This window comes from Pelobates fuscus, chromosome 3 (genome assembly GCF_036172605.1).
Source record: "Pelobates fuscus isolate aPelFus1 chromosome 3, aPelFus1.pri, whole genome shotgun sequence".
Lineage (NCBI taxonomy): Eukaryota > Metazoa > Chordata > Amphibia > Anura > Pelobatidae > Pelobates > Pelobates fuscus.
In genome coordinates, this window is record NC_086319.1 from 170,495,602 (window position 1) to 170,519,095 (window position 23,494).

At 43.2% G+C, this 23,494-nt stretch overlaps 1 protein-coding gene across 9 annotated transcripts in view; it reads right to left on the bottom strand.

Annotated features, from left to right (window-relative positions):
• Positions 1-227: 227 nt before the first annotated feature.
• The window catches only part of WNK1 (WNK lysine deficient protein kinase 1), a 196,273-nt gene continuing 173,006 nt past the window's right edge, over positions 228-23,494 (bottom strand). For 5 of the 9 annotated variants that reach the window (XM_063447696.1, XM_063447692.1, XM_063447693.1 and 2 more), the window contains 8 exons: positions 19,928-19,992; positions 19,246-19,844; positions 17,734-17,936; positions 16,793-16,975; positions 14,067-14,159; positions 11,147-11,188; positions 7,465-7,652; positions 228-3,152 (listed from right to left, as the gene is read on the bottom strand). In XM_063447696.1, coding sequence (XP_063303766.1) covers positions 2,832-3,152; positions 7,465-7,652; positions 11,147-11,188; positions 14,067-14,159; positions 16,793-16,975; positions 17,734-17,936; positions 19,246-19,844; positions 19,928-19,992 — 1,694 coding nt within the window. In that variant the 3' untranslated portion in view covers positions 228-2,831. The remainder of the gene's footprint in view (positions 3,153-7,464; positions 7,653-11,146; positions 11,189-14,066; positions 14,160-16,792; positions 16,976-17,733; positions 17,937-19,245; positions 19,845-19,927; positions 19,993-23,494) is intronic. The other 4 variants (XM_063447699.1, XM_063447695.1, XM_063447691.1 and 1 more) reach the window with 3 other exon arrangements.

A 23,494-nucleotide genomic window follows, 5' to 3' on the forward strand; every position in this document is an offset into this window, starting at 1 on the left:
TTTTTGTTATTCACTTGTACCAATTATCCTCATGGTTTGCAGTTTCTGCAGTGAGCCTTCAGAAAATCTTGATGTTTGGAGACAGTCTGCCTAAACCTTTTGCAGCAAGTAGGTTCCTATTCAATGTATATTCACCGATGTCACACCTCTACAACAAGAGGACAACTCACCTGCTATACCTTTCACAAAGCACAGTTTTCAAACACACAAAGCATTGAACACCAGCATAAAATAAGGCTTCCTTTATTAGTTTTTTTTGTTGTTGTTTGTTTTTTATAGTCTACAGAGGCGATAAAAAGAGAAAAGTGCATTTGTACAGAAAGATGGAGGACAAAGTGCAAACAGAAATTCACAGCTCCAGGGAAATCCCACATTCTCATTTTTTATTTCTTTTTTTCCTTATCTTTAATACAGTGTTAAATATGGTCAGGAAAACATTTTTGAAATCTGGGAATAGGCTCATTTAGGAAAGGCAGTAAGATGCAAAAGTGTAAATATCGGTTATTGAACAGGTCAGTAGCATTTTCTTTATTTTTCTATAATATATAGTGTGTCCACAGGAAGGAAAACAAAACAGTGGAAAATAAGAGCAGGCACAATGTACATGAAAGAAGGGGGAAAACAATGAAAAGTGAAAAAAATTATATAAAATATTTACTCAAAATAAATATCAATCTGCTGCTTACAATGTGCAAGTCCCTCATCAGATCCATCTAATTAGCCATCTAACACCCCATCTTGATCCAAGCAGTAATAAATTGCTCCCACCTCAAACTATTCCTGAACTCTACCCACAATGCAATAGAATCTGAAATACAAAAGCGCCTTACTACGCCATTGCTGTTAGTCCACGAGATGTGGATTCTCTGCTAAGGCAAACGAAAACATTACGCATGAAGAGATCTAATTGCATTTACCTTTTCTTCAACTATCTCACTTTAAGGTTTGAAACATAATCTCCTCCTTGCATATGGAATAAAATGACCCCCAAAATTTCAGCAGAAAATTAAACAACAGATTTAAACATATATATTTATATCTGAGTAATTTTAAGTTGCAGTTGCCCTGAAAACATGAAAATTCTGAAGGCATTTGTGATGGATTTATAAGTATCTGCTTTCATAAAAAAAAGAAAGGCTTGTTAATTCGTATTGGGGTATCAGCTATTACGGTCAAGTCAGCGGAGACTATCTAAAACGAAACATAAAAAGTTTTGTGTCACCTGCATCTCTAGATTTTAAAAATGTCTCACCATGAGATAAAAGGCATCTTGATCACTATTATGCACCCGAGCTAATACTGCTTTGCAAGGTTTTCATTATTAAAGGTGCCAGAGTGAAAAGCAGCAGTTATAATTAATGGGTAGGGGGTCTCAGCTTCCACCTTTGAATTCTGCTAATATAAAAGCTGAGAAAAACAACCCAAACACATACAAATACCAGGAATATACATAAAGAAAACAAATCTGCTGCTAGTGTGTGACTGCAATCATCCCCGTTCTCCTGCTGCCCACATAGCTTCACATATTCACCATGAACAGAATAGATATATATAAAAATGGAAAGAAAAAAAGTCAATTTTAAACTTTTCCATTGCCAAAAGGGCCTGCAATGCAGTATGGCTAGGAGCCAAAAAAATAACAGGTAACTATTCCACAAAACAATCCTTAAAGGAGCAGTACCTTCTACACTTTCCAACACCTTCTCTATCTCACCTTCCTCCCCAACATCCGATAAACATGTCAGCCACACACAGCGCCACAGCCTGTCCTCCATTCATCCTGTCTGCGGAGACTGGAAGGTCAGTTTAATTTGTGCTATATCCCAGTGTCAGTCTACCGTGAATATTTCACATGCTTCGATCTTGCAACTATCTGAGAGCCGAACCACAACAATTAAATACTAAATAACCATCAAGCAGCCTCCAGTCCGCACCCGACCATTTAGAAACCAGGACAGAAGTTGGGGAACGTAAACAAACAAGAACAATATTTGTTACTCTGCCCTGGTGGCGTAGGAGAATTTTTTTTACGGCTATGGGGCTATTCAACTGCTTTGCAGGGTCCCTTTGTCTGCAAACTGTTACAAAATACACAGGATGTAGCTTTAAAGGCACTAAAATACGCAGCAAGAATATCGGGAGGAGAGGGCTGGGTTCAAGTCCAGTTTATACAATCTTACATTCACATTTATCTAAGAAGACAAAAACATTTCCATTAAAGTGTCTCTGATGAGGCGATAAGAGACAAAGCTCTCTTTCGTTTTTAACCCTCTAACATCCTGCTATCATATAATAACTACTGTTGTCCAACAACATTTATATATATTTATATATATCACAGTGTATCCACATCATAACTGATGGCACAGTAATGTCCTCACCGAACGTTATTTTTTTTTTTTTAAATTTTAATATTTATATATATTTATATATTTACTTTTAAATCCGTACACTTGTAATGCTGCAGTCAAAGCCGTTAATATTTCTTTATTTTAAAGCATAAATGACCTATACATTGGAGCAGAGGAAGTTTGTGTAGATTCTCTGCTGCCAGCTTATAACTGCCCTGCTATTCCTACAGGGATTGAAACTGCCCCTCTTCTTATGACCCAAAAGTACAATAGTTATTTGCACTACATAGGGACCTGTCACAGCACTCTAAGTAGTGGCCACGGTCCCATCCATCCCTGATTGGCAGGAAGGAGACTTTGCACACATTGGGAGAGTGGTTCCAAGAGACGTTATAATTTAGAGGGGCTTTCAGTGCTCATAGACGCTCCTTGCAACCCCTAAGTCTTTTAGTATTTGTCATGGAATCCTCTCCCCAACTGTTAGGTAGTCCGCAAATTGGATCCTTGGGGGTTACTGATAGATTTCTGAAGGGTGCTGATGTTGAAGTTCTGCAAGGAAGAAGTTACTGCCGGGGGGAACTGACTGAGGGTCTGTGCATTATTGGGACCTCCAGGACCACTCCATGGAACTGGGAACTGGGTGCCAGAGAAGCCAAACTGCTGCGTTGGACAGATGCCTTTGGGAAAGTGAGCAAGAGAGGTAGCAGAAGCTGCTGGGAGATTGACTGGCCCCCCAAGGGACGGCGGCATTGACACACACAGTTGTCCAGGAGCAGAAAACTTTCGAGCCATACCAGGACCCTGTCAAAAGGGAAAAATAAGTTTGTGAACTGCAAACGTTTACTGCCTCCAAAAGCAGTCATCTACAAAATTCAGAATGTCTTTCTTCACATTCATAACAGTGTACATTTGTTTTTACAGTTTGTAAATATTTATACTTTCAGTATGGTGGCTTTGAGTCTTAAAAAGCAATAAAGTAACCATAAAGGTACCTTAGCATAATATTAATATCCCCTGTTTCTCTATCAAGAAGTGCAACAGTGCATGAAGTGTGAAAAGTGCTACAAATAATGCAAACTATTTAAATAAAAAATGTAAGCATACTTATGAACAAATTTAATAGAAGCATATTCAATATATCTTAAAATACGTGCAAATAACTTGAACAGTTTTTCTGATCACGTGTCGTCCCTCCATCCCTCCTCCCTAGTCCAGTAGGGCTGTAACCCTTTTTAATACACTGCTGAGAACAATGAGAAGCAGGTCGAAAGGTCTCTGGGACATGAACATGTTTCAAATAAGGTGGGGAGACGGGGGTATCCTGGACATCTATCAGTGCCATTAAAATGCAATGACACTTTAAATTTTTTTGCACTATTTGTAGCACTTTTCATGCACCGCAATATTATTTGCACATTGTGTACATATTGAAAGTTATATGCACTTTTAGAAGTGTATTCAGAGAATTTTGCACTTAACATATTTTTTTCAATATCACACTGTTTTGTTTTATTGGGTTTGTTACATAATTTGGCTAACTCCATGGCCCAAGCACAACGTGGCATTGACTATCATCACACATAAAAGAAAAGCTTGTTAACTGTTTTTGTTGAGATATATTTACCATTAATACTATCCAGATTATTCATTTTGGTTTTTCATTTCGGTTGTCCCCTTTTACTTTAACCCCACCTTTTTATCTCATCTATGGCTATATTTTAGTATGTAATGTTTTGAAGTTCCTTGTTTATTACATTATAGTGAGAAATTCTTGGTGTTTGAATTTGGTTTCCTTAATTACAAGGTACTCTGAATAGGCATTGTGTTAGGTAATAAAGGGACCTTCCCTTCTCTTTTCAAATAACATCTTCACTGAATATACTTCCAATTGCACTACCCTCTTGACAAGAGTCCACACTAATTGATGTGGAAAAAGATATTAGAATTGTGTGTACAGACTTTTATTGGAGATTATGAATCATGGTGTAACCATTTAACCTTTTGTATATAAGATATTTTTGATAAAAATAAAAAATAAAATAAAAAAATAGCAGAAGGAACAACTCTTTCAGTATTGTATGGTTGGCCTCATCCTTCAGAGACTTCTAAATAAGCAGGGGTCAAGTCCTGGGTAAAAAAGTGCAGGAACTCACCCAAGATCCACTCCCCGCCCCCCTCACCCCCAAAAAATGATACGCTTGTATGCAGGGGCTGAGTAAGGGTACGGGGCTGAGGAGGAGGACAGGAGCTGAGGAAGAGGGACAGGAGCTTAGGAGGGGGGGGGGGGCATGGGTTGAGGAAGGGGACATGGGCTGAGGTAAGGGATAGGGGCTGAGATAAGGGATAGGGGCTGAGATAAGGGATAGGGGCTGAGATAAGGGATAGGGGCTGAGATAAGGGATAGGGGCTGAGATAAGGGATAGGGGCTGAGATAAGGGATAGGGGCTGAGATAAGGGATAGGGGCTGAGATAAGAGATAGGGGCTGAGATAAGAGATAGGGGCTGAGATAAGAGATAGGGGCTGAGATAAGGGACAGGAACTGAGGGGCTGAGGAAAGGGACAGGAACTGAGGGGCTGAGGAAAGGGACAGGAACTGAGGGGCTGAGGAAAGGGACAGGAACTGAGGGGCTGAGGAAAGGGACAGGAACTGAGGGGCTGAGGAAAGGGACAGGAACTGAGGGGCTGAGGAAAGGGACAGGAACTGAGGGGCTGAGGAAAGGGACAGGAACTGAGGGGCTGAGGAAAGGGACAGGAACTGAGGGGCTGAGGAAAGGGACAGGAACTGAGGGGCTGAGGAGGGGGACAGGAACTGAGGAGGGAGGCAGGAAATGAGGAGGGGGGACAGGGCCTTAAATAGGGGGACAGGGACTGAGTAAGGGGATAGGGCTTGATGAGGGGGGCAGGGACTGGGGAAAGGGACTAAGGAGGGGGACAGGAACTGTGGAGGGGGGACAGGGCCTTAAATAGGGGGACAGGGACTGAGGAGGGGGACAGGGCTTGAGGAGGGGGACAGGGCTTGAGGAGGGGGACAGGGACTGGGGAAAGGGACTAAGGAGGGGGACAGGAACTGTGGAGGGGGGACAGGGCCTTAAATAGGGGGACAGGGCCTTAAATAGGGGGACAGGGCCTTAAATAGGGGGACAGGGACTGGGGAGGGGGACAGGGACTGGGGAGGGGGACAGGGACTGGGGAGGGGGACAGGGACTGGGGAGGGGGACAGGGACTGGGGAGGGGGGCAGGGACTGGGGAGGGGGGCAGGGACTGGGGAGGGGGGCAGGGACTGGGGAGGGAGGCAGGGACTGGGGAGGGAGGCAGGGACTGGGGAGGGAGGCAGGGACTGGGGAGGGAGGCAGGGACTGGGGAGGGAGGCAGGGACTGGGGAGGGAGGCAGGGACTGGGGAGGGAGGCAGGGACTGGGGAGGGGGACAGGGACTGGGGAGGGGGACAGGGACTGGGGAGGGGGACAGGGACTGGGGAGGGGGACAGGGACTGGGGAGGGGGACAGGGACTGGGGAGGGGGACAGGGACTGGGGAGGGGGACAGGGACTGGGGAGGGGGACAGGGACTGGGGAGGGGGACAGGGACTGGGGAGGGGGACAGGGACTGGGGAGGGGGACAGGGACTGGGGAGGGGGACAGGGACTGGGGAGGGGGACAGGGACTGGGGAGGGGGACAGGGACTGGGGAGGGGGACAGGGACTGGGGAGGGGGACAGGGACTGGGGAGGGGGACAGGGACTGGGGAGGGGGACAGGGACTGGGGAGGGGGACAGGGACTGGGGAGGGGGACAGGGACTGGGGAGGGGGACAGGGACTGGGGAGGGGGACAGGGACTGGGGAGGGGGACAGGGACTGGGGAGGGGGACAGGGACTGGGGAGGGGGACAGGGACTGAGGAGGGGGACAGGGACTGAGGAGGGGGACAGGGACTGGTGAGGGGGACAGGGACTGGGGAGGGGGACAGGGACTGGGGAGGGGGACAGGGACTGGGGAGGGGGACAGGGACTGGGGAGGGGGACAGGGACTGGGGAGGGGGACAGGGACTGGGGAGGGGGACAGGGACTGGGGAGGGGGACAGGGACTGGGGAGGGGGACAGGGACTGAGGAGGGGGACAGGGACTGAGGAGGGGGACAGGGACTGGGGAGGGGGACAGGGACTGGGGAGGGGGACAGGGACTGGGGAGGGGGACAGGGACTGGGGAGGGGGACAGGGACTGGGGAGGGAGGCAGGGACTGGGGAGGGAGGCAGGGACTGGGGAGGGAGGCAGGGACTGGGGAGGGAGACAGGCACTGGGGAGGGAGACAGGCACTGGGGAGGGAGACAGGCACTGGGGAGGGAGACAGGCACTGGGGAGGGAGACAGGCACTGGGGAGGGGGACAGGGACTGGGGACAGGGACTGGGGAGGGGGACAGGGACTGGGGAGGGGGACAGGGACTGGGGAGGGGGACAGGGACTGGGGAGGGGGACAGGGACTGAGGAAAAGGATAAAAAAAAAAAACCCTAAAGTGCCTTCCCCACTGCCTGAGGCTTACCTTGGGCCAGGAGGGGTGGGACTGTATATGGAACCTGCAGCCTGCAGTCAGTGGAGTAAGCCGGCCTCTCCTGATGATGTCAGTAGGAGGGGGCGTGACTTCCTCTGCTCCCCAGCGGTCCTGTGAGAAGAGCAGAGAAAGTCACGCCCCCCCCTACTGACATCATCAGGAGAGGCTGGACGACTCCACTGACTGCAGGGGGAGAGGTGAGTTTAAAAATCCGAGTCCCCAGTCAGAGGCAGGGGATTCGGATTTGTGCTCCCCCTGCTCTGGCAGCCGCTTGTGCCAGCCCTGGGTCCTGCAGGACTAGTAATGGGAACGGCGTTCCTGCTGTGGAAAAAGTGCAGGAACGCCGTTCCCACGCGTTCCTGCAGGACTCGAGCCCTGTAAATAAGCATATCTTTATAGTGAATACACAATTTGACATGTTGCATATATCTTTGCAGGGGAACAGTTGGAGATAGCAGTTTACCATCACGATCAAATACAAACTGTTATATATCTCTATGAACTAATACTGTAGCAAAGTAGTCTGTGATCTCTCCTTAATGGTGTATGTAAAATCTTTATCCACCACATACCTCATAGTTTGGATGTCCAGATGTTTTGCTCTTTTTCCCGGTCAGGTTCATGGCATCTCGAGCCCAGTTGTCCACTAGTTTGTGAAGATCGTCGGTAAAAGTTCCCTTCCGGCTAGAGGATGCAGGAGGCACATTTGACTGGGCTGTTGGAGCATTTGAAGGGGCAACGGTGTTAGTGCTGCTGGTCCCTGAAACAAAGAGAGAGAGAGTCCGTAATGCGCATTAGTGGATAGACTAAAAATGTGTTTACTTTTACACACTATAAATCGCCACAGAATAGGATGGGTGATGAACACTCAACAGCAAGAAACAAAAAAAAAATAATAAAAAAACCCTCCTCCCACAAATATTACAAATGTACAAATCTACAAAATGTTACAAATAATTTGACAGTCAATATAAAAAGTCAAATTAGAGGATTCTGTTATCCTAGTACAGGGGTAGGCAACCTACGGCACTAGTGCCATGCACGGCACTCAAGGTGTCTTTGCACGGCACTCAAGGCTGCTACAGCCAAACAGGTTCTGGCGTATCAGGAGCGCCAGTGAAACTTCAGATATCTGCTAATACGAAAAGGTGGTGAAGGACAATCCTCAATTTATGCATTGCAGATCACTTCCTCCCAACACTTGTGAATGGGAATCCACAATGTAGTAGAGCAGCCTGCAGCTTCTGTTGCAGCTCCTGTCCTTGACCTGTACCTGGCCAGCTTGGTCCCCACTGGAACCCAGGGAAGCCACCCACACTGCTAGATTTACACAGAAATGCACAATAACCCTCCCCTCATACAAATAATACTAACAGCCCACAAACAAACATATATACAATCCGCACAATGATACAAAGCAATTACAGTATGTGACAGACCCCTCTGTCTTGGAACTATGCTCTATTCCGTTGCCTTCGTCTATGTTAACCGCAGCTTAATTGGTGAACGTTGGGAGGTCGCTGTTCGTGTAACTCCCACATGGCGGTAGTCATTTTAAAGTCCCGAACGGCCAGCGGTGTTCAGCGCCCAAACTATGGAACTGAAAACGGACACTATTTTGCACGAACACTGCTGAAGCCGCCGACCTCCCTTGTCTGCCATCCAGCACACGAACGTCGGTCTGTGCGGTACTTTCCGGCATGAATAGACACACCCCAGATAGCCATCCCATGGAGCCCGTTCGTATACCGAAAGACAATGTGAAAGACTTTGGCTCCATGGCGATTGAACTGTATGCATAGGATCTGAGCAGCATTCAGTAATAATGTGCGCTCAGATCCCAGCTATCTGGGGATACGTTGAATGTGGGGATTCTGTTCGTGTAATGTAAAGTATTTGATTTTATTGTATTTCTATGTTCAGGTACAAAATGGAGTTTAGCCTCTATTCATGGAGATAGTTGGATTACTTCCCAATTATCTCCAGGATAGAGAGGAGGGTTTATCTACATCAAAGGGGAGTTTTTATGCTTGTGCCACTGTGATTGGCTACTGTATCCACATTGTCCCAGTCTTCCATCTGGTCCCCTAGGGGAGCGTCCACCAGGTGGGAGACCTGCATAAATACCGGGCATGTAGCCCTCAATAAACCAGATATCTGCTTAACCCTCAATACAGAGCTTGGTCTTGTACTTGGGGGTATTGGATTTGTATGATTTACTCGTTCGGCTGTTTGTCTCGTAAAAGATTTCGTATGGTTCCTGTTCGGCTAATTGGACCTGCTGTTAGCTGCTTCTTCATTCGGAAAGGGAACGTCCTCAGCGGTATTAACCCCTCTTATACCGGGGTGTACCGTAACAGTATAAATAACACGAGCAGAACACGGCAGCATACACACCTCAATTTAAAAAAAATAGGACCGGCACGCTAAGGGTCATCTCAATCCTATATCGGCACAGTGCTGCTAAAAGGTTGCCTACCCCTGTCCTAGTAGATCTTTAATAAGTTGGCAAAATGTATCTAACGTTAAGGCTTCGAATTATGTGTTCTTATATAAGGGACAACTTTTCATGGAACAGATCTGTATCCTACAGAACAAATACAACTAATATAAAGAGTGTAATCAGACTTGATGGGAATAAAAAATAAATAAAAAAAATCATGAAACTCATCTGTAAAACAGAGGCAGTCTTTTTTTCTGCAGCCACTTCATCAGTTGCAACTAATGCTGAAGTTATCCGTTATGATGACTTTTAGCAAACCAATGCTTGCCATAGGAAATCACTGAATCCTATGTGAAGCAGTTGGAGTTGTGCTGGTTTAGGCAAAATGTAATAGGTCTATCTCAGAAACCGTAATGTGTCACATTGTCAGACAAAGGGAACAGTATTTTTGGACTAAAAGCGCTTCATTAAGATGAAATGGTTTTGGTACTTACAGTGTCCCATTAATAACATAAGATGAATGGTTTGAGGTTCCTATATAGACCATGAGCCAACCTATTTATCAGTCTTAATTTGTAGTTTAATTTAAAAACAAAAATCATTACCATATCTGTATAGTAGCTAGTATCGACACAAGACCACTTTACAAAAAGCCTTCACTCTTGCTTTTAAGATTTTCAGATGTGTGTTTAAAAATATACAGTATCTTCATTATGCTTATGTCTTGCTAAAACAAGGAGAGGTGCAAATTTAAAAGGTTTACATGAAGTCACTATTTAGTTCTGAGAGAAAGTGTTATATTGGAACAATCTGTTCACACCACACCTCAGAACTTTATGCAATAGTACAGTACTTTGTTGTAATGGTCAATATAGCCTCTTGGCCTTTAAGGGTGTTTTCTAGATGTGTATGCAGGCCCAAATAGTGATAAGGCTACAACCTATTTCAGAATAACTGGAAGTGATCATAAATGCATTAAAGGGACAATAGGGGCACTGTAACCAGTTCATCTCACTGAATTGCTTTTAGTGCCACCTCATTAGCCCAATCAGCACAGAGGTGATGGGCTGCTTGGAACACTCGTTTAGCATTTATTGCTGAATGGAAGGATGGTACCTGTGGACTCCAGACTCTATAACCGTTCAATGAGATAAAGCAGTTACAGTGGCTGTGGTGCATTGTTAATTTTGGCGCCAAATTTCAATTTAGTTTTAGTCATCTGGATTTTTTTAGTATTGGTTGACTAAATCTCCAGCACATTTAAGTCAACACGACTTAAATATAATGTTAGTTAATGCCTATATCTGTCTCTTTCGCCCCTTGCCCATCCCTTCTGTCTCTTTGTGTCCCCCCAGCTCTTTGTGGGAGAGAGACACTGACCACCAGTGTCTCTCTCGCCTCTTCCACAGCCCCTCTGTGTCTATTTTAGTCCCTCACAGTCCCTCTGTGTCTCTCTCCATAGCCACATTTGTGGTCTCCCACCCCCCAACAACACCATATCTCTGTCTTCCCCAGCCCCTCTATGTCACATTGTCGTTGTCCCCAAGCATCTCAATTCCCCCAAGCCTCTCCACGTGTCTCATTCTCCCCCGTGCTTCTTTAAATGCTGCTTGGAGATTCAGATGATTGCTGGGTTTGTTTTGAGGGTTTAGCCAGCCATAAGACATTAAAGAGGAAACTGATTGCTAGGAATGGTATTAATACATAATAGAGGAAGGGGAATGCAATTCAGTTTTTACACAAACATAAGACAATACAATGGTTCCAGAATGGAGGATATGTGCAGTAAAATATATATAAAAGATAGTTACTACAGAGCTGGTTGCAAGGGCAGACTTTTTTCACCATCTTCCCTGAAGCAGAGAGAAAAAGAAATAAGTTAGGACAGAGTCTGCTTTCCCAGGACAGAGAACCGGGGACAGGAGAAGTAACAGAGCAAGCAGGCTACAGAAAATGAGCAAATGTACGTCAGATTTAAGTAGCAGCAGAGGCTGCCTTTGTAGACAGCACAGCCTTGTTCCAGTTTACACGCTGTGCTCCCCACTGTTGGCATGAAAGCAAGCAGAAGTAGCAAAATAAGCATTAGGGAGGAGTAGATTGCTTTCTCTGGCAAAATAGGATCAAATAACGGTCGATACAATAAAAAACATTCTGCTATATAGTACAGCGTAATAAATGAAAGTGTTTAGTAGCGCTGTCTATGGAGCCAGACAAAGCAGCTGGTAAGGGATGTTATACACCCAATATGTAATTCATTCATATGCACGGGCAATCTGCGTCATAGGAAATTGGCATCCTGCTCAGGGTAAGTGTTCCCAAGTGGTGGATGGGGGAGTAGGGTTTAGAGTTAAATTAGTATAGAAACCATGGCCCCGGCAGGCTCTGCAAAAGGGGTATGTAACCAATCCATATTGTAAAATTACATATTTAATATGAATTCTTTGCTTAAGTAGATATTACAACTTAATGTGCACCTGCCATGACAGGTTTACTATAAAAGCACAATATTAGTTGAGTCCCTTTATTTCTGATTTCTTAAATCAGTGAAGAACATGATTACATCAACAAATTCTGTGACAGAGGAAACGCTTCCCATAAATTATTTTCTATGGCGGTTGGCTTCAGATTTAACCCCTTAAGGACCAAGCTTCTGGAATAAAAGGGAATCATGACGTGTCACACACACGTCATGTGTCCTTAAGGGGTTAAAGGCAAGCAAGATTTGCACTTACTTTTGACTAAAAGTGCTCTACATTCAGCGTTACATGTCTGTAGGGCAAACAACATTTACTACATTGTGCTGTGCTTATTCCCTCACCGCAACAATGCTGCTGCACAAAATCAAGTTTAAAGCAATATCGTTTTTTTTGTCTTTATTCCTCAATCCTTCGCTTTTTGTTTGTTTTGTTTTTTAACTGAAAAGCTGATATTTTTATGCATTTGTTTGGAAGATTGCATGGTGGCAGAGGGAAGGGGATAAGTCTACAGGCTTTTACAGTTGTGTGCATTCCACAGCATTAGGGGGCACTGTGACACAGTTGGACAGTATATTCTCAACATAAAACAAATAAATGTGTGGTATATGAGTATCAGAGTTTTTTTTTCAGGGAAAAGGAAAAACAAAAACAACCCCATCCCCTCTGAAAACATTTAAAATAATAATAATGTTAGGCACCTAAGCCATACTAGTCCAAAACTTAAAGTGGAGGGAGCAGACCTCCATTGAGATAAAAAGCTCTGCATTTTACATTCAAACACCAGGACTATACATTAAGCAAAATTATGATAGACTACTGCTTTTACTCAAAAACGGCTTTAGTTTTGTGGGACTTATGATTCTAGCATGTTCCCATCTAATATTCCGTCATATTGATTCAGCAGGAAGCCATTTTGAAAAAGCTCCATATAAGAGTAATAGTTACTTGGGCCTGCAGCTGCAGTAAGCAGTTTATCAATATAGATGACAATGGATGGCTTACTTCAACATACCAGACCAAAGTTTGACAGTAGTATAATTATTATCTCAGAGGTGAACTTGTGTTAAAGGGAAACTATAGTGCCAGGAAAACAAACTTTTTCCTGGCACTATAGCTTCCCTCTCTGTCAAGGCCCCCTCCTGCGACACTGAAGGGGTTAATAATCCCTTCAGTCACTTACCTGGGTCCAGCGCCAATGTCCTTCGGCGCTGGTTCAGCTCCACCCATGCTCCCCCACCAGCGGACGGCAGGGGAGACCTAATGCGTGAGGACATCTAGCGTCAGATAACCGACCAAAGGTCCGTTTAAATTCCAGAAGTCCTTCTACTGGCTGTCTAGAGGGGTAACCATAGCAGGTAATTATTGTAGTTTATAAAAACTGCAATAATTACATGCTCAGGGTTAAGGGGGATGGCAGCTTGCACCCAGACCAGTTCGACGAGCTGAAGTGGTCTTTAAATATTACTTTGTATTATACTGTGTATTTTAATAGAAATTTTTATTTTTAATGTTATGCTGTACTCTATTGTAACAATGCAATGTTTGTGGTCCCGGGACATACATCAAAATGAGAAAAATCTCAATGTATCCTTCCTGGTAAAAGATTTTCTAAAATCAATAAATAAATGCAAACCCATACACTGAAGAATTTATTTATTTTTGCAGAGATAAATGATTTATAAGAAGTCTTATAAAATGTAAAAATGTATATTTTTAGGTGCGCATGGTTTCTTAATCTGTATTATATAATAGAAACTACTGGCACCATAGCTTGTCCATGGACTGCTTTAGCAATAGTGACCAGAATGAAAACAGTCAGGGAAATACCGGCAGCATAGTCCTTGCAAGGTCCTTCAAAATTAACTTGCAGCTTATGCAGTCACTTTGCTTTTTTGCTAAAAAGCTCTCATTTGGATGCATTTGCTTGGTTGCAGAGGAAAGTGGACAGTATTACTCTTATGGAAATAGTCATTTGTTTTTTTTACTAATGGACAATACAATTGTTTCATTCTATGATGAGTAACAAAACATTTTGGTGTCTTTTTACGTGTATGTTGGTCAGAATATGCATCTACTTATTTAATGAAGACATTCAGATTGTTCCAAACACTCAATTTCTAGTCACAAATAATTCTTGCTACCCTGATTTTTCTGATGATTACGTAAACGTTGTAAAGCAAAGCCAGCAGGAAAACATGCAAGCAGTAAAAAGACAGAATTAAGGAGAGTGAGGAAGGAGTAAAGAGTTACACACAAAGAGCCAAGCAGGGCGTACTCAGAAATCGCGTCCTCCTGCCGGTCACTTTGAAGGATACTCGCTCTGATGCACAGTTAAACTTGGCCCAGCCTGTGATTGAAACGGGAAGAACAAAGACAGAGGACAGACGTACCAAATACAGATCACAAAGCACAGGACACCATATGGGAAGGATACCCTTAATAATCATTTACTGTAATTGTGCCAGCATTGCACTGTCCCAATATCCTACAGCAATATGGGGAAAGGGAGTCAAAGTAGAGCAAGCAGAACTGAAAGGGAAGACTTTCATCCAGAGCATAAATGATTTTACATTTCATGGATCCATTCTTTGAGAAATCACAAATGGAGATTATAAAATTTTTGTTAATGGCCAATTTAAAAAAAAAAAAGTACCACATTTGGTGATACCAAAACAGGCTAAGATTAACATATTTAAAACCAGTATCACATTTGTTTAATAGCAACTCCTCACCTTTCAGCTCTTTGTTCCTTAACCCAAACAATAATTGTGAAATATAAAATTCAAAATAAACGCTGATGTCCTGAGTAGCTACATACTTTGGGAAACCGCAGAGCAGATATTTTAAAAACCCATGAAAAATCAGTTAATCAGAGGCCCAAAAGCCAGCAAACAGAACAACCACAAAATAACATTACACAGACAAGACATTTGGGAACACTGGGCAAAACAGAGAAACAATTTCACATGCCAATATTTTGTATGAGGGAAAATAGTATGCAGTCCTGATAGATCATGTGTGAAAGAACCACCATGTTGGAAAGTGATATCTTATAAAAGCACACACCATCTGAATAATGAAGAAAATAAATACACTGAAATATACTTGCTTAAGGATAATGTATTTAAAATATATAAATGAAAAAGCAATATCTGCTCACATGTATTTTCTGGAACAAGATTCTAACAGGAATCAAAATGTTCCTTAAGATATCTAAGGCAGTGGTTCCCAACCCAGTCCTCAAGTTACCCTACCAGTCCAGGATTTAATGATTACCCTGTTGTGTCTATAGTATTTTTGTTTTTCTCTAAAAACACCTTAGACACAACTGGGTAATCCCTAAATCCTGGACTGTTAGGGGGTACTTGAGGACAGGGTTGGGAACCACTGATCTAAGGGATTATCACAGATTCTGGGCTGAATCAGTAGTCAGTCTGCACCAGTGTCAAACAGAGAGCAAATACCTGTTTGCAGTGTTTAATTTCTCTTAGAGACAAGCAACATCGTGCTTCACCAATTAAAGTGTTCTGAAAAACTGCCTGCATGCAGCCATCTGAACTTGAAATTGTTACCAAATATCCCATTTAAGACCTTTTAAAAATGCATACTGTAAGGATACATTAAAGTGGCACTGTCATGGCCGAAGACAGTTTAAAAATAAATACAAAAAAATGTACCCCCCCCCCCAAAATCCACTACATCTAATTGTCCCCCTAGTCAACCCCAAATGCTCCTATTCGCTATGCCGCTAGTAGGGGCATGTCTACTAAACAGTGAGCAAGCACTGCTGTTTAAACCCCCCCCCCCCCCCCCCCCCCCCCAAAAAAAAAAAAAAAACCAACCACAATGGTGGGGCATCTATTAACTAGTGGGGGAGTGTGGACACATAGGGCCCTAAAATACAACAATCTTGGTCTTTCAGCCTTTTGGTAGATAGCTCCCCGATACCGTGGGAATTAGGGAGCTATCTACAAAGGGACTGCAAGATGCAGCCGCAGGCACGGATCGGAACTTCATTGATTCAAATACAATTTTGAACTGACCTAAAAGTACAGAATGTCATCTTAACATGAATGAACAAACTGTTCTCATTCTGTTAGGATGAAATTCGGTAGTTTTGCCGGCGTTCTGTCTAAATGACAAGACGTTCAGGAATAGTGAATGCAGGCATCGTGAGATCACAGAGGAAAGGGAGAGTATTGTGGGAAAATTTCTCTAAACAAAGGGAAGTTGGTCAGAGCGGGTCAAGTGTAGGAAAAATACATAAGAAACTTGGATAGGAGAAAAAGAGCAGACAGGAAGAAATTAAAAACAGATCCTGAGAGACAGAAAAAAAGATAGGAAAAAAAGAGCAGACGGGAAGAAATGAAGAACAGATCATGACAGAGGGAGAGAAGAGGAAGTGATTAAGGAAAGGTAAGTTCGGCATGACTGTGCCGCTTTAAAAAAAGGGATGCCAATAGGCAAGTGGTGAAACAACCACCTCACTCAGATAAGAAATAATTGATTTCTAGATTTTAAGGGTACACTCCACACACCATAACCACTAAAGCCAGCTGTGCTGGGGGGCAACTGTTTGATATCTTACCTGGTGTCTGTTGGGCACACTTTAAAGCCTCCTCTCAAACTGAAAGCTTTTCCTGAAAGGAGCTTCCATTCTGCTCTACTGAGCTAAGAGGCTCATTGGTTGAAATAATCATCTCTGAACCAATGTGTGCCTCAATACACCACTGGGCTTAGCTCAGTGCAGGAGTTTCTGGGGTTAGAGGACATGGCAACAGGTGCCAGGCAGAAACTTGGTAGGTTATTGTTAACTTAGGAGGGCACAAGTGCATTTACTAGCACTATAAACACAATAGGTGGCTGTAGTTATGGTGCTGTGAATGTTCCAAAAAAGTCCTATTTTGATAGACAAACTGTAAAATACAACAGCTGCATATTTAGCACAGTTACTTTCATGCAATCTTTTCTGGTGCTTACCTTGCCCATGTGCAGACAGACTGGGAGCAGAGAGGGCAGCATCACTGGTATAGGCTGAGCAGAGGATGTCGCTGGAAGGTGAGGGCTTGAGAAGCTGTCCAGTATCTGGAACACTGGTGGGTAGCCCTAGAAAGTTCTGCTTTGCGGCCAGGGCAGAAGGACCACTCTGGGTGGACATGTCACCTGCACACAAAAATATAAATTAATAAGTGTGGGGGGGGGGGGGGGGGGGGGCAAGGGAAGGTGAAATGGCACAACTCAAAGTAGATGCAAATCTGTTTCTGCAAATGGTTTGTGCATTCCAGAAATATGGCAGAGATGCAATGACCTGATGGGTCCTTTTTTATTACACTACTTCAATATGTAGCAAAAATTTAACATTCAAGAGAAACAGGGGACATGTAAGAAATGATATATATATATATATATATATATATATATATATGAAATATCTTTCCTGTGGAAACCGTTAAAGTTATAGAATACAATACTTTACAGGTATCGATCTTTATGATCCCTATAGAATACCTATTCTCTATGAATTGTATATGATTAGAACACTTCCTCACTCTGAAGAGAAATGTAGTAAAGTGTTCAATTGTTTTGCTGTAATAGTTTTCTTTATACTCTCTTTTGGGCAGACTAGATGGGCCAAACGGTTCTTATATGCCATCACATTTTATGTTTCTATACAGCCGTTTCAAATACAAACTATTTTTCTTGCAAAGAGGACCACATTGCACGTGACTAGCATGAATGAAAAGCCTATGAACCATATTTTAAAATAAGATCAGTTAAACATTAACTTTGCTTGAGGATTATGCCTTACACTTATCACTATAATACAAATTATGTGCTGCTAAACCGCCAGCTAATGCAAAGCCCTACAGCATGTACATCGACAATACCACTCCAGGCCAGGTTTGAAACTGGCCACTTACCTGATAGCTGTGGGCTCCGGGTTCCATGAGAGCTGGCTCTGCTAGATTTACTCCCCTTGCCCTTGGTGGGTCTTCGTCGCCTGTTAGAGAGGGGTGCTGCTGGGGGAATTATGACAGCTGGGGGTACCTTCCCTAAGGCAGTGTACAGTAGCTCAATCTCTTGCTTTTGACGACTATGCAGCTCCTGGATCTCCTTCAAGTGCCTGGTGGGAGGAGAAAATACCACTAAGTGCCAAAGTATGCTAGAACATACTACTGTTGACATAGACACACATAAGCAGATTTTTAATTCAAAAGATTCTTTAAGCCAATCAGAGTTTCTTAAAGCAGATCGTCACTCACAAACATCAGTGGGTTTCTGTCACTTACAGAAACTGCGTATTGCAGTCACATATTTCACTGTTTAATAGTGCTAATCAACAGATATTGCTTTAAGGGTCGATGCCAATTATCTATGGCCTTTCGGACTGAAAGTTGATAACTGGTACCGATATTTTGTTTATTTACAGTTTTAAGAAAAAAATAAATCTCTTATTGAGTGGTAAAAGCATGCTTTGACAAAACTTCATATGATGCTGGCTCCACAGAAATGCTATGTTCCTATTTTAGAGGGAGTGGCTGGGACCCAGAATACGCTAGGTTCTGTTCTGGCAGGTCCTCTCTCTCTCTCGAGCCTGATAACCTATGGCAATGCTTTGACAGCCGTGGGCTGCCCCCTCTAAAATATGAGTGTCCCCGGGTCAGACCACCCCCTCCTCCATCAAAAATACCAGCAAATACCAAATTGCTGAATATCGGCCAAACCGATAACACATACATACACACTGATATTAGATCATTTGAAAGGAAAAAAAAAACACACATATAGCTGTTCACTAGGCAATGTGGCATGCGGTTGTCAGATTTTTTGTAAAAAATGGATGTGCTTACAGATTTATATAATTAAATGTATCGATTTTTACCTCAATGCTGATCCAAAAAGAAAATAAGGATGCAATACAACAAATTAGAACCACATGCAGAAACATTAGATGGTGATTTAACTTTCATAATATGTTAACATCTAGAAAATAATCATATAGATTTTGTGCATGCAAAGGATGTATCTCCAATAAAGAATTTCTGAACTATGAAAAAATTTCACTTTTTTCAAACATCGATATATCAGCGGATATATCAAAGAGAAACGAAGGAAGTGAAGAAAGAAATCCAAAATAACTAAATACAGATACAGGGGATCCAAGTTAGGAAATCATTCACTGTCAGCATTCAGGTAGCTTACACAGGTCAGTGGCATTTAGAGTATAAACCACTTTGTTCCCAGACTAGGTACCTTTTTCTTTTCTTTTATTATATATATTAAGGAGCAAAAACATATTTAAAAAAAATTTAAGACGTTTGCCACCATAAAGAACATTTAAGTTTACCAGCTCTAAACCAAGTAGAACCAGAGGAAAGAAAGTCTAGTAACAAGCAGTTCAGGAAAGTTAGACAAGCATTCTGACCACTCACTTGTCTCGTAGTCTCCTTAGCTCCTTCTTTAGGTCCTCGTCTTCTATGTCAGACTCATTATCACTGCTCATGTATGAAGAATTGAAAGAGTTGCTGAGGCTTTGTAAACTGACTTTTGAGCCCAGTGGGTGAAGTGTAACAGGGCTTCCTAAACTGTCATCCTGGCAATCTTTAGCAGGATCACTCAGAAGGCCAGAGGAGTCAGGCTGAGAAGAAGGTCCATTAAGGTGCGACTCTGTCTTAGGGGATGAAGCTCGCAGAACAACAGCCTCCACTAGGCCGCATGACAATTCTTCTTGTGCCCGGGACACAGAAAAGCGACCAACTTTATCTGTATTGGCAGGTGTCACCTGGAAACGGCCTACTGTTACAGACTGCTTAGGGGAAAGGCTCTGTGATTGACTCTGTGTGACACCCACACCATCCACTATATCTAAGGAAGTGGCTGTATTGGACTGCGCTTTAACTAGTGTGCTCTCAGGGCTGCTGCCAGACTGTGAGGAAGAGGAGGTTGTAGACGAAGAGCTGGACAGAGTCTTCAACTTTGACTGCTTTAGGTGCTCAGTCTGCTGTAATACATCCTCCTTTGCAACGGACACCTGCCAACACAAAGTAGGTTAATGGGAAATCTTAAAGGGCCTGCACACATGAAAACAATATACAAATTTATCATGCAAAATACCTGGAAGCGTCCCATCTTCTGAACTCCAGAGCTGGCTTCTACACCTTCAGCAGCTTTTACAATCACTAGAAATAAGTGCATAGGAAATAAGTGAGGACAGATTGAGAGATAATTCAGAGAAGCAGGCTAACACGTTTACAGGTGATTACAATGATCCTCTAGCTGCCCTAAATCACAAACAATGATCCCAGTAATAAGAAATTTTGTTGCAGACTGTGTATTAAACATAGGTACTAGTCATGTCCCGAACGGGCGAACATAGCTTGTTCGCGTTTGCTGCGGACGGCAAACTTATGCGATGTTCGGTCCGCCCCCTATTCGTCATCATTGAGTAAACTTTGACCCAGTACCTCACAGTCAGCATACACATTCCAGCCAATCAGCAGCAGACCCTCCCTCCCACCTTCTAGACAGCATACAATTTAGATTAATTCTGAAGCTGCATTCATTTTTTTTTTGTGTTTGTGTTTATTATACATTATCCTCCATAGCCAGCAACCTGTGTTTATTATACATTATCCCCCATAGCCAGTAACCTGTGTTTATTATACATTATCCTCCCCTAGCCAGTAACCTGTGTTTATTATACATTATCCTCCCCTAGCCAGTAACCTGTGTTTATTATACATTATCCTCCCCTAGCCAGTAACCTGTGTTTATTATACATTATCCTCCCCATAGCCTGTAACCTGTGTTTATTATACATTATCCTCCCATAGCCAGTAACCTGTGTTTATTATACATTATCCTCCCATAGCCAGTAACCTGTGCTTATTATACATTATCCTCCCATAGCCAGTAACCTGTGTTTATTATACATTGTCCCCCCCATAGCCAGTAACCTGTGTTTATTATACATTATCCCCCCCATAGCCAGTAACCTGTGTTTATTATACATTATCCCCCCCCATAGCCAGTAGCCTGTGTTTATTATACATTATCCCCCATAGTCATTTATCGTTGGACCTAGGCAGCATGATGTCTTAGGCCGGCCCAGAGAGTGAGTGAATAATATAATATATATGTTCAGAAACATATTAGTAATATATGTAAATCGGGTTCATGCAAAGAGGGTGAAAAGGTATTAAAGAAAAACACAGTTATTGCATCAAATTTACAAAGCCAAACTTTTAAAAGCTTTCCTCATTTCTTTCTCGGGATGAGGAATATATCGGCTGTAGACTGAGGATTTCCATCTGCCCAATCTTTTAATAATATGCACTGGAGTGTCAGTGTTGAAGGAGACGGAAGCTGCCCCTATTCTAAATAAAAGACCCGAGACATGGATACAACCCAATCTTAGGAGTAGTGTTCTGATGTAGAAGATGAATTTAGCCGTAGTCAGAGGGATTCAGTGAGAGTAGTGGTGAAATGTGTGTGGCATGACTGAGTGTGGGTAAGTAAGAGTCAAGTATTTTAACTGGGCACTAGTTCTAGGTGGGATAAAGTGGTATAGCAGATGGATGAGTAGTTTGATTCGTTTTAGAGGTTTGTAGAGAAAGTATATAGTGATCATGATTTTTAGCGATATCCAATATTTTTAAGGTGGTCTCAAACAAACATAAAATGCTATATAAAATTTGTGGGAATATCGAATAGTCGTGTACAGTAAATCAGAGAGGGCTCAGAATATCGAACCATCGATCGGTAACCTGGATGAAGTAGGGGGTCTGTTTTATTAAATACGCGGTAATATGCTTTTAATGGGATAGGACGTTGGGAAAGGTGTGTGATTGGGATAAGTGGTTGTGGCTGTATTTACCTTACCGACCTGGCTCCTAAGCTTGAGCCGCGCGTGGCTGGATCACTCCTGCCTCCACACGAGGCTTGATCTCCTCTTCTGACTTAGCCGCGTGCACTGAACGCAGTGATCGGTCACGTGGCCCGCCTGGCACTAGGAGCACGGCTCGAGTCACGAGCTCGCTCTAAAAGGGGCAGTGGGAGCCAAAAGTTGAATCAGGCTCCCATCGGACCACATCATTCCAGCACACACACACACACACACATTTTGGGGGCGTAGGCATGACGTGGGCCAATCAAATGTTAAAGGATATTTAATCTTCCCTAGCCCTATCCACTTTGTCCTATAGTGGTTTCTGTGTCAGTACCCTTTAGTGCGTTCCTTGATCTATTTTGTTTATTTTGGTATTGACCATGGCTTTGTTCTGGACTCTGAATTTATCTTTAACCCTTTCCTGTCTTGTTTGCCCGTGTGACTGATTACCATCTACCTGCACGCTATTAAGCATGTCAGGTCGGTCAGGTAGGAGCAACATTGCTGGGTTATCCCCTTCTGGGGTGAAATTCGCTTGTTGATAGCTGCTTAAAGTGAGATATTGAGGGAGCTCACACGAAGTGCGTCTTTCCTCCATGACAGCTAGGCCCCACCCCCCGGAAGCTGCATTCTTAGTGAGAGGAGGGACAGTGTAGCTGCTGCTGATTTAATAGGGAAATCGATAGCTAGGCTAGTGTATTCAGTGTCAACTACAGTCCTGAAGGACTCATCTGATCTCTGCTGTAAGGACAGCACCCCAAAAAGCCCTTTTTAGGGCTAGAACATCAGTCTGCTTTAATCTGTGTAATCTAATTGCAGTTGCCTGCCTGCCTGCCTGCCAGCGTGTGTGTCAGGCTCACAGCGTATACGGTTCCCATTTGCCCAGTGCCACCACTCATATCTGGTGTCACAATAGCTTGCATTTAAAAAAAAACAAAAAAAAAACTTTTTTGACTAATATAATAGCAGTCAGTTTCCTTCACACGTGTGCGTTTCAGGGCATGCCAGGGCACAGTATCACACCAGTGCAACTCATATCTGGTGTAACAGTAGTGTACATTAAAAAAAAATAAAAAAAAAAATACAGGGGGCTTGTTGTCACCTTTCGAGACCCTTGGTGTTGTAAGTGGCTGGGTGGAGGAAGAGACCTTCAATGACATCAGTGAGGACAAGGAACGGGACATGGCTAGCTTGGTATCCAACCTTGTGCAAATGGGGAGTTTGCGGTTGTGCAAATGGACTGTTTGCGGTGCGTTAAACGGGGAGTTTGGTCTGTCACTGTGAAGCGGGCGTAACCCTTACACTACCTGATCGATACAACATCATACCTGATGTTTTAAAGCACGTTATTCCAAACAATATAGGAATGTTAGGTGATTTATGCCCTTTATGGATTAAAACCAGACTCTGCATCAACTATGTAATTTTCCATGCGAGTTTTGCCATGGATCCCCCTCCGGCATGCCACAGTCCAGGTGTTAGTCCCCTTGAAACAACTTTTCCATCACTATTGTGGCCAGAAAGAGTCCCTGTGGGTTTTAAAATTCGCCTGCCTATTGAAGTCTATGGCAGTTCGCCCGTTCATGAACATTTGCGGAAGTTCACATTCGCCGTTTGCGAACGGAAAATTTTATGTTCGCGACATCACTAATAGGTACCCATGTGTGTGTTATTTAAGACTACTTTATTGCACAGTAATGCAATTGCCATACTGAAATTCAAGAAAGAAAAGTCACTCTTGTGCATCTTTTTCAGAAAAAAAAAAAAAAAAAAAATAAAAAAATATATATATA